The sequence below is a fragment of the Canis lupus genome, chromosome 1, assembly GCF_003254725.2.
Source record: "Canis lupus dingo isolate Sandy chromosome 1, ASM325472v2, whole genome shotgun sequence".
Lineage (NCBI taxonomy): Eukaryota > Metazoa > Chordata > Mammalia > Carnivora > Canidae > Canis > Canis lupus.
Genome location: NC_064243.1, coordinates 58,763,845 through 58,775,992, shown reverse-complemented (window position 1 = coordinate 58,775,992; position 12,148 = coordinate 58,763,845). Strand labels below are relative to the sequence as shown.

The 12,148-nt window shown below is 39.6% G+C and overlaps 1 protein-coding gene across 7 annotated transcripts in view; it reads left to right on the top strand.

Annotated features, from left to right (window-relative positions):
• MCM9 (minichromosome maintenance 9 homologous recombination repair factor) overlaps window positions 1-12,148 on the top strand; it is a 123,960-nt gene that overhangs the window by 91,412 nt on the left and 20,400 nt on the right. For 3 of the 7 annotated variants that reach the window (XM_035704979.2, XM_035704960.2, XM_025422861.3), the window contains one exon: window positions 3,010-6,594. The exons of 3 other annotated variants lie outside the window; for them this stretch is intronic. In XM_035704979.2, the coding sequence (XP_035560872.2) occupies window positions 3,010-4,474 (1,465 nt within the window). In that variant the 3' untranslated portion in view covers window positions 4,475-6,594. Of the gene's footprint in view, window positions 1-330; window positions 2,050-3,009; window positions 6,595-12,148 lie in introns of those variants that run through there. One more of the 7 variants, XM_035705004.2, reaches the window with a different exon arrangement.

The window sequence follows — 12,148 nt, the reverse complement described above, 5'->3', positions numbered from 1 at the left end:
CTCAATGTTTTTAAAGCTTTCTTCCAAGCATAATAAATATGTGATCTTTATGATGTAACCCTGGTGAAAGAAAATCGCAGAAAACTGAGGCCCAGACTGCTTTCAGGCCAGCTGAAGCTAGCATGTGGCGAAAGTTAGACAAGTGGAGATAACTAGTACCCTCCTGGTTCATTAGTAACAGTTCTTGACCCTCCCTCAGCATCATGGTTTTCCTTCCCTACATGCCCAAATCCATGCCTTTTAAATTTTTACATATTTCATAAACTAAAAAAATTCCCAGTGAGAATGATGTATTTTGTTAAAGAGGAAAATTTGTTTCTCATCCCACAGGGTAACAACTCAAGAATGACAAAAACAGTGTTTCAAAACTCAGCTTTCTAATGATTTGTTGAAACGTGGACACATGGGAAGGAACATGGCATGTGCATTACCTAAAGAATTTTCGCCCAGCTTTAATGTTTGCGTGCTCTGTGCATACATGAGCTTTTAAAAAGCTAGATGTTGAGTGCATTCCTGTGAAACGTGACTGGGCAATGGCAAAGGTGTCCATATGAGTATCTTTGTGATCAACACAAATGGCCCTGCAATGCCCTGAGTCTAGCAGTTGGCATTGCCCTCAAGCTGGGAGCTAGTAAATGGATGCATGTGGAAGCAGAGCAGCTGCTGAAGGAGGATTTGGGGATTGCCATGGGGTTGTTGACTGAATAAGTAAAACCTTGATAACTCTTTTCCTGCTTTTCTCCTTTTGCTTGCTGCCTTCATGCAGTAGCATTCTCTCCAAAAATCCTAAAACTCCAGCACAGCCTTCCTGGGAAAGTGTGGGGACTGGCTTTGTGTTGCTGATACCCAGGTGCCAGCCTGCAGTAAACTTGCCATTTGTATGAAATCAACCCACTTTACTTTTGGTCTCCTGGGTCTTTAATGATCCAGAACATGGTGTTAAGATGAAAGCTGTTCCTTCAGTTCTTTTATGATTTGATATAGCTGGGCCTTTTCAGGCCTACCGTGGGACTGGCTTGGCTTTTGGAGAGGCTGCTCATTTCGACTGACCAGTCCACTGGTCATGTGGACTACCAAAAGCTGTCATATGCCGGATTCAAGAAGGAAAGGAATATGAATGAAGCTCAGAATCAGTGTTATGTGATAGAAAATTCAAAATGACCCTCCTGGAGGGAAAGAAGACGAAAAAAAAGAATTGGTAACGATCTAAAAAAAAAAAAAACAAAAAACAAAAAAACAGGATTCTACCTTAAAATATGCTTTTTTTCTGGTATGTCTTTGAAATGCAAAGGCATAATGGGTGTTGATCCTCAAAGCCACAAAACCGGGTGCTTTGCAAATGAAAGTGAATGACCTCCAAGACACATCTAAAGCCAGTCTTACCATGTGAGAAGAGTTCAAGTAGCATATAAGTAGCATATGGGTTTATCCCCTTAGGAAAGAGTTCTTATCCCTTAAGGAGATGATATATGAGTAATAAAACTTATTTGTATTTTTATTACACTTTTCTTCTGGAAAATGCTTGCTAGTGATGGCCAGCCTCAAATGGTGACCATTCATATCCACCTGGAAACAGAATGCAAAGAAGCTGTATTTTAGGAAGGTTTGGTAAAACTGCAGACATTTTATATCAGAGAGAATTTAATTCCCAAAGTCAGAATTAAACTAAAATGGTAGGGCTAAATTATTCTATCCCTCTAAAATTCCCTATCTTTTAGAACATTTTTATGGAGCATAGTAGATAGTAGTAATTTTGAAAGCTATTTCATTTTTGTTTGGTTATCACTACAATAAATATGGATTTTGCTGTATTGATGTGTCCAAATCTACAGTGAGTGAATATAACCCAGTATTTTTATAATAATTTTTTGTGGGTTTATTCCTGTTCATAAGAGGTAATACATGTTCCTTATATTTTGGAAAGTAACAGTAATAAATTAAGAAAGCAAAAATCACTTATAATCTTATTTCCCAGAGAGGCCTACCATTAACATTTTAATGTATTTAAATATATTTAAATTTAAAATTCATTTAAATTTAATGTATTTTCTTCTATGCCTTTTTCTATGAGTACACATGATTTTTAGAATAATTTACTCATCTTCTTTTTGGTTTTGTTCCTTTTCAAATTTAACACATGGAAGCAGGGTCATGTTGCCCCTTACACTGAGAAGCTATTTCTGGGTTGTTAGGAAGGGCTTTCTGAAGGACTTCCTTTTGAGAAACTATCATCTTTGTTACAAATTGGTCATCTGGCATTATTTCATGTTTCTAATCTGCCCAAGATTAAAAATGAATATCACTGATCAGATCCTTCATTCTGGGAGGTCAGTAGATTTCACCTCTGTGTCAACTTGATAGAGAGTAGTTACCCAGAACACATGTTGAAACATGGCTGCCTCTGCAGGAAAGATGTTACAGTTGCCTAGGGGAAGAGTACCATGAGCATGATGCCACAGGGACACTATGAGCTGTGGTACAGAGGAATTATGGTCTCTACTCCCAAGGAAGGTGACTTCTAGGTGCACTAACATTCAGTACTCAGGTAGAGACGTGAGGAGATCATAATTTCTGCTCTTCCACTTTGTTTCTGATCTGCAAACCAGTTATGAAACGACTTGATCAGTGATTGGCCAGTGTGCAAATAGCTACAAGTCTGTCTCGTAGCAGAATGTTTAACAGGAGAGATAAGAATGAGCATTTTACATTGACCTTCAAACAATCTTAAATGATTTAAATGGACTTGCAGTGAGAGCTAAAAAAGTAGACAAATCTGTTACTTCATTTCCTTTATTTCACTAGGTTTTAGAATGATTATTGGAGCACTTAGATTCTATACTGATGAAAAAGGATAATTTTCTCCTGCTGCTGTAAAGAGACTGTATTTGGTATTTACTTGGAATTATGTTGGACTCAAGCCCTTTAGATGGCATCTCAGAGACTAAGCAAATGGAAAGGTTAAAGCAAATTATCTTCAATACATGTTTTCCTTATTTATCTCTGCTACAGGTTACAGAATCAGAGTGTGTACCAATCCCAGCCACAGGCAGTGGAGGTAGAGACTAACCCAGGATCCTCAAAAAGTGATTCAGGAGAAGCGTCAAAGTTCAGAATCTGGTCAGCACAGCAGGAAGTAAACTGTAGCATGCTGACATCCTTTACTGGAAGCAGTCCTGAGGGAAGCCCATGTCCCGATCCCTTATCCCATCAGGGTCCTAGTAGATCAACAAATAGAAAACATTCAGCTGAGTGCAAAAATAGGAAAGATGACGGTATGGATTGGTTTGACTCCATAGCAACTTATCAGCCTAAATCTAAAAACACTCTTCCTGTATCTCCCAAAACAATTGGAGGAAAAATGGCCTTGCAAACCTTCAAGAACAAATCTCAGGGTAAAGAAAAGGGTGAGCCAGGCCAAAGGAATGCATTGGAAACTGGACAGCTTTCAGCACCAGGAGAGACAGAAGCTCCATTGAGGCCAGACCATGTTGAAGGTGAAGAGGCAAAAAAGGCAGCAGTAGTTTCTGAAGCAGCAATACCTGTAGGTGAGTCGGACTCAGTGCTAACCCATCATGTCTCCAGGAAACTGCACCAGCTGCGCAAGGCAAGGGCCCAGGAGTTGTGCAGAAACCCCGCCAGGGTGCCTTTACAGCCCACAAGCCCTTCTCATGCTCCGTCCAGTCCTGTATGTAGCCCACAAGGAACATTGGAGACTCCTAAACGAAAGAGACAAAAATCCCTTGCTCAGCTGGAAGAGCCCAAACTTGAAAGTGTTGAGGGTCCAGGTCCCCCATTGGCCAAACTGGCAAAATTTACTTTCAAACAGAAGTCAAAACTGATCCACTCCCCTGAAGACCACAGTTCTGTGATTCATGCAACTAAAGTAGCAGTTCCGAGTGCTAGAATTGCCCGTAGAACAAGAAGAGAAGCAGCTCTGCCTGGGAAGGGTCCACAGAAGTTGGTGTCTACCTTGGGAAGCAGAAGCTCAAATCAGCCACAGGATAAGGCAAAGGAGAAGTCCCAGCAGGCACCAGAGGAAGACAGATCAAAAGAGAAAGGCAAACATGGCCCTGAAGGGAAAGTGACCCAGCCTGAATTCGAGCTTGGGAACCAGACTGGGCATTCTCATCTTGCTTGTCAAAGAGACAGAAAGGAAGAGGTCTCATGCCATAACAAAAGCAGCAAGGTTCATGCTTGCACATTAGCCAGATTGGCAAACTTCTCCTTTACTTCCCCCTCTGAATCCAAATCAGAATCCCCTCCTCCTCCTGAAAGTAAGAACCAAGGGGAGAGAGGCTCAAGCCCTCCCCCTGGGGCTGTGGCTACAGTGCTTGGCAGGAAAAGGAAAACTTTTCAGCTTGAAGGGTCCACTGAGAGATTGATTCTTTCCAAAAAATCTCTCTTTTCTTTATCAGAACTAGATGACGAAGCATTGGATTTTGATTGGGATGAAGAAATGAGAAAAAAACCTTAATCATGAAAAGCTTACTGATCAAATTTCAGCCACACCAACTCCACGTACCACCTTCAGGATATCGACATGGTGTTTATATATGTGCAGAACTCTTGGCCATATTGAGTACCATTTTGAATTATCAGCTTCCCCAACAGGTTTTATAATTTCAGGTTTATCTTCGTGACTTGAAAAGTTGTGTAATCAATGTCAGGCAACATGATACCAGCACCTGAATTGACATTGTGCTTAATTTTGCTGCATATGGAATACTTGTATTCCCAAAGATGTTTCTAGGTTTTTTTTTGGGGGGGGGTGTTTGTTTGTTTGGCTTTGTTCTCCTTTATTTATTATTATTATTTTTTTAATTGGGGGTTGGATCTTCCCGAGAATGCTTCCTCCATTCACTCAGAAACAAATGCCCAGAAAGTAGCCTTCGTAAAGCTAACAAGTTAAATGAACTCTTTTTTCCTTCTTCACCCAAGATGTGCAAAGTGTAGTGAATATTTATTATGCTTTGCCAAAATCATGTGATTTTTCTAATATTTTTGTTTATTCTCATGTGTCAGATTAGATGTGACTAATGCTTTTCCTCCTTTGAGAGGTATCCTTACAATTCCATGGTATTCCTAAAAAATCTGGCAACTTTCTGAAGGTTAAACTGTAGCTTTCAGAAGTATTGACCTTTTGAGTTTTCCCTGTTTTCTTGAGCAAACATTTTGTCCTTCAGATTCTTTGTATCATTAGGAGATGTACCTTCAACACAACTTAAATCCTGTGTGTGGCTAGGAGAATGTACAGTAATCTCAATAATATATCATGGCATCTACCCAAGTGGTTAATATGGAAATGTAATTCCTACTAAATTATGATTCATTTGTCTTTAAAGCGAAGCAAATGATGACTGTTTGGTAGAAATAGACAACTCAAGCTTTGTCTTAAGTTCTTTTAAAATCACTTCTTTTGGATTCTAGCAGGGGCTGTTAGGATTCTATAATTACAGACTTTCTCTTCTGAATTATGAATTTTTAAAATAATAAAGAATCTTTCATTGTCTGAGGCGCTTTTAAATGTGAAGAATACCCAAAACTATATGTACTTCATTTAAGAGTTGCTTCATTAGGGCAGCCCCGGTGGCTCAGCAATTTAGTGCTGCATTCAGCCAAGGGCGTGATTCTGGAGACCTGGGTTTGAGTACCACGTCAGGCTCCCTGCATGGAGCCTGCTTCTCCCTTTGCCTATGTCTCTGCCTCTCTCTCTCTGTGTCTCTCATGAATAAATAAATAAATCTTTTTTTAAAAAAAGAGAGTTGCTTCATTAAATTCATACCAGAAAAAATCAAGGAACCCCAAATTTTCCTGAGCATTTAAATGTTAATTCCAAAAAAACAAAAAACTAAATAAATAAATGTTAATTCCAAAATTAATTCAATTTTCTGAAAAATTTTAAACTGTGAGTTCAAATCCAGTATGGATGAGTCTTTTGAAATAACACTTTAAACAGCTGGTGAAAGACATATGTAAGCAGTGATTATAAAATGTATTAATGTGCATTCATTTCAACCTATTCTAAGACATGAAGACCATGGTTTAGGTAATGTCTTGTTATTTCCATACTTAATAACTTCCTAGTGTGATATGATTCTTAATGTGATCTGTTCTGAATGTCTCAGTATTAGTACTTTCCTGAGTTTCAGTAGTCTGACCAGAAATGAGGGAAAAAGAGAGGATCTGGGTTATTGAGCAGATGACCAGTTGAGTGTTGGTCTAGACACGATCTGGTCTGATTGTGTAGTAGATTGGGGTAATTCAAACCTGACTCACCATGCCGAGCTTGGTTTTTTTGTTTGTTTTGTGTGTGTGTGGTAAACTTTTAATTCCTCTTCTTATAACTGTTTGACACTTGGTATCTTGCAGTTATGGTGTATTAAGCTATGCATGGCTGACCAGTCTAATCTTTTGGCTTGTCACTTGGGCATTTTGATTTATTCTGTTTTTATTATTTAAAATGGCTGTATTCCTTATTGGGAATCTTGATTCTAGGGCTTTCATTTCTTGGAGTGAGGGATTTAGGTTATGTAGTTAACTTCTCTCTTCAGAACATTGAATAATTCATGTTTTAAAATACAGTGTTGAATTGTCTCTCTTCCTTTATTATTGTATATGACCACCTAGGCCATCTGCTACCTGGTTATGATTTGTGCTCACCATACATCCTATTACTTAGGCTAATAAATCCACTCTATTTATTATTTTAGTACCTTCTGCCAGGATCGCTTGGCCAAGTTCCAAGTTCCATGTATTTTTTCTTTGATGCTTACCCAGTTAGAAATAACTATATATGTAAATATTGTAAACAGACAAAATTATTAGAAGGAATAAAATACTCACTATGGGGGTGTCTGTGTGACTCAGTTAAGCATCTGCCTTCAGCCCAGCTCATGATCCCAGAGTCCTGGGATGGAGTTCCATGTCAGGCTCCCTGCTCATCAGGGAGTCTGCTTCTCCCTCTCCCTCTGCCCTTGCCTTGTTTGTGCTTTCTCTCTCTCTCTCAAATAAGTAAATAAAATCTTAAAAAAAATACCCAATATGAACACTCCCCTACTTACCAAAAAATTAAACTTGTATCACAGCCTACTCTTGTATTACAATTAACTTGCTGTGCTTGAATTTGATGCCTAAAGTCTCACAGTTGGTCAATAGGAAGCCCCATTATGTTGATGCCAATGTCCTTTGAGGACTCTGACATTTCTAAAAGTATCCATAGTATCTGAAGACAACAGTATGCTCCAGACACGTTTTGATTTTTTTTCCTGCCTCAAGTCTTAGAATCAGTTACCCCCTAAGGCAGTCTATTCTGTTTATGGGCCTGTGGTATTACAGGCCAACTCCTGGTCTCGAGGGTGCACAGAGGAGTCAGCAGTGGGCAAAAGGAACCACTGTTGTTGGCTCCCTGTAGTAGTTTCAGAGCTGAAAATGTCTAATGTCCTGAGGTCACATTTAATCCTGCTGTGTCCTATTTTTTTTACACTATGTGATTTTACAAGACTTTCTCTTACATGGTATTTAGTGTGTACCAAAGAAGCACATAGGCATCTTGGGGGAAATAGGTACAGTCTCAAATCATATTTCTGGTCAGAGAAGGAAAGTATAAAAATAACTAGTTCTAAATCAAATGTCAGAACATTTTTATTTTAGGCCAGTGAAGTCCTTGAAAACATTTTAATGTAAAATTATTTTTTAAAGTTTTATTTATTTGAGAGAGAGAAAGAGAATGGTGGGAGGTAGGGGCAGAGAGAGAGGGAGAGAGGATCTCCAGCAGACTCTCCGCTGAGCACAGAGCCCAATGTAGGGCTCGATCCCACGATTCTGAGATCATGACCTAATCTGAAGTCAAGAGTCAGACACTTAACCAACTGAGCCATCCAGGTGCCCTAATAATGTAAATTATTTAAGCACAAAAAAATTATACCCAATTTTCTTTGTGAGAAGACCAAACCAGAATTTTAATTCTATCATAACTATGTAAAAGAAATGAGTTTTCTGACACTGTAAAAGATAGTGTCTTCAGTGAATATGTGATAGTCTAGAATAGGGATTTTATGATTGTAATTGTTAGTGTTTCTTAGAAATACAGACAGAATAAACTTATTATTCTGATATCTTTAACTATTTGGCTTAATTTAAACTTAAGCTTTTCCTGAAGATATACCAAAACTTTAATAATAGATATCTACTCTTGGTTGACAAGTTTTAATTGTAACACACACTATACTTCCATTCCTTCCTCAAGCGCTAAACCCACCCAGCTGGTAGAATGACTGGAAGACCAATTCTAGGTCAACCACAGGGAGGATACCTAGAGCTCACTTTTAGCCAATCACAACATTTGGGAATTCAGAACCAGCCTACACCGAAAGCCTAGGGCACCGGGGACTCCCTGTGACAGCCTAGTTCCAAATGGAACAGTGTGGCAGGCTAGGCCACTGCATATTCCTCAGTGTTCAGAACAACACCTTCCTTGTCTGCTTTCCATATTGTTAACGCTCAAGAAGGGTAAAAGAAGGCTCCTGGCTCACGTAAATACTCACTGCAATAGGAGTCCATGTCCCGTGTGTAAATGCCATACCCTCCCTCCGCCCGGTATATGGGGAGCCATTACCACACATCCCCTTCACTGTTTCTCAGAAGACCTACATAGGAAGCGGTGGTAATTTCTCCCTATGATTCACTTTTCTCTGGTTCTATACTATCTGTCCTCTTAAAGGCTTAAAAATAGTCTAAATTTAACATTTGTATTAAATGTTAACCGTGTATTAATATTATTTAATATTTTAAAGTGAACTTGACAAATGTTAAATTAGGCTTACCTAAATTGTTGATGTGTCCATGTAAATATGCCAATTCAAGATAGGTCCCAGAAGGCAAATAAGATATACAAGAATTAGGGTATGTTATTCATCTTGTGAACACCAGCAGTTTTTAGGCTACTCTTCTCTGTATTTGGTTAGAACTTTAATTAAGCCTTGGCCAAGTTGAACCACCAGAAAGCAACATTCGTAGCAGGTGCATTTTTATGTGCAAATAAGCATGGTTTAATTTAGGACTTTCATAATAAAGCCAGCCTGTATTGAAATACTGCTTAATACTTCAGATCTAACTTTCTCAGCCTGCTGATACCTAAAGGAGACCAGGTAGCCTAGCAAATTGAGAATCGGGCAAATCTGGTTCTAGAACGATCACTAGCCAGCCGTGTGACCTTGCTGTCTTCAAGGATCTTTCCAGAGAAGCAGAGGATTAGACATTTCCGATTCAGGTATTACCAAGTTACAAAAAGGGAAAACTCAGAAGCTGGCTGGAATAAACGGTTCTCTGTAAGGGCGCCTGAGTGGCACAGTCAAGTGCCCAACTCTTGGTCTCCATTCAGGTCATGATTTCCCAGTCCTGGCATTGAGCCCCGAGTTGGGCTCGTGCTCTGTGTGGAGTCTGCTTGAGATTCTTCCTCCCTCCCTGCCCCTCTGCTCCCACCCTCTCTTTCTCAAATAATCTTACAAAAAAAGAAAAAAAATTCCCTATAAGGGAATCTCATTAAGGGCAGGAAACAAAGTCTGACCAGGCTACACAATCCTAGAACTAGAAAGTTCTCTTGGCTTCTCTGGGGTTCTCAAGGTCCCTTGTCGTGCTGCTTTTGGTGAGAGTGCTACCATTTACTCTCTGCTGACTTGCTTTGTGTGCTAACTCAGGGTTTCTCTGCCCTGGGTTCCTTGTAGATTTTAATCTACCTTGGGGCCTGGCTCCCAGCTGTGCCCTTTTTCTCATCTTTCCAGAGAATTCACCCATCTTCATCTTACAGATTCAGGGTCAGTGTTCACTTGCTTCAAGAGGATGTGGAGGGTTGTGGGAGTGAACAGCCACCTGGTGCCAGTAGCACCCAGAGCTATGGGCAGAGTCAGAGTCAGTCTCCACAATGGGGTGGGAGGCCTGCCCTGGCCAGTCTGTCACACTTCTGTGTTTTAGGTTCTGTAATTCTATAACCTTTATTATTTACTGGTTGAGAGAGCTTGTCTCTAAGCGTACTTGGATCATCTTTCCTGAGGGAGCCATGTAAATTCTGGCCTGACCTGACCTGACAGCCACCAGGTGTTTTCCAAGGATTGCAAACCGCTCTGGGCTTGTTGGAAGTGCAGTTCAGGCTTGCGGCCACGGGGGGAGCTGTTCGCCGTGTCACTCGTTACCAGGCTTCCATTTTCCTGCATAAATTTATCATCATAATTACTATAGGTTTTAGAAATACTTGGACGAAAATCAAAATAGATGGGAGTATGTAAAGGATATTACCCGGAAACTCTGCTTTAGGAATAATCTCTGCAGTTAAGATAGATTTTTAACATTTTCCAAATTTTCGACTTCATGATTTTGCCAACAAAGCAGGGACTAGATCCACTGTGATGGGAGGAAGATGCGTGTTATAGGCCTATTGTAACCCTTAGTCCAGGATAACTTTAAATCGAGGATTCACATAACATTGATTGTTAACAATCTTGTTTTATCATTGTTGGGAAATTAAACTGCTTTGTAAGAAGGGAAACCCCAGGCTGCCTTGAGGGCCCTGGCACATCAGAGACCTTTGATTTGCTGCCTTCGAGACGACTCTGGGAAGGGGGATGACACTGTTCCCTGGAGCACAGGAAACTCCTGGAGAGACTCCTTAATTTACAGACTTTGCTCCTAAGAACTAGTAAAGATGGAAAAATAATGTTATCTGTGTAACAACCCATCCTTGAATGGGAAGTCACCTGCCAAACACTGTCCAGTCATTTTTCTTCCCAACATCATTATGTGTTCATTAAAGTTATAGGAGCCATGAATTTTTAATTTCAATTTAACATATGGATGTTACAATAGTTTTCTCCAAAATGCTACAATAAACTAAATTTCAAAGAAACTTTGACCACGAATTAAATTCATAGCAGTTGAAATTTTCCTGAATTGGTTTTAAGCACTTGTTTACCCTGATGAAATTTTAATCACAGCACAGCAGGATCAATCAATATTAGTACTTACTTTTCAAAACATATTTAATACATGACACTTGATTTTCACATCCATACTATTCATAATTCAGGTGACATCCACTGTGATTCTCCACAAATAGGAGAAAAGCTCAGACATTTAAGTAGTTTCTTTTAAAGAAGAGATGTGTGTTTCTTTTTTTTAGAGTGTTCTTTTTAAGTCTATTTATTTCGGTAATCTGTACACCCAACATGGGGCTTGAACTCACAACTCCGAGATCAACAGTCACATGCTCTCAACTGAGCCAGCCAGGTGCCTCTAAGTAATTTTTTTTTTTTTAAAGAATGTCTTTAACATACACTATTTGAAAAATCAGGTTCTGGAACATACTTCTCAACTCCCTTCACTTTTTATTGCTCCATTAAAAATATCTACTGATAAAGGGTAAAAGTTATCTATTTAGATTGCTTACTATTTGCTAATTATTCCTGAAGCACTTCTCAATATTTAGATGATAGTAGTATTAACTCATTTAATCCTCCCAGCAATCTCTAACATTGGTAGTATTGTTATTCTCATTTTATAAATTAGGTAACTGTAGCCTAGAGATACTAAATAACCTGACCAAAGTTACATTATTAGTGTCAGTCTAAATAAAAAGGTAAACTGAGGCAAGCTTGAATTACCAGAAACCTAGTTTACTTGGGAATAGCAGAGAAATTGCAATTTGGAAAACACATGCTATTGCAAGTCCCGGGGAATCTGATGAGGGCTTGGGATGACCTGTATGTATGGGCAAGGAGTCCAAAGATGGGGTCATCCAGCCAGGGTTCAAAAAGTAAGGTCATTGGCTTGAGGATGAGGAGAGACTCCTGGCAGATGTTCCCTGGTCAGAAGGTAAAGCTGTGTCTTGCATTTCCAGGAAATTAGGCCCTCTGTTCTTAAGTTCCGTTCTTCAGAGGCACTTGAATGAGATTCTCCATTTTATATCCTCCTTTCTGCTTTAGACTGAAGTCCTCCCACCATAGTAAGTGATGTTAATTCCTACAGTGAGAGAGGAAAGTATCACCCAGAAGAAAGTCCTCGCTTTGCCCCTTCTGGACACGGCCCAGCACCCTCCCCAGGCCCCTGCCTTCCTGTATCATTTCCCCATTGGTTCAAAAAAACAAAACAAGAACACCTC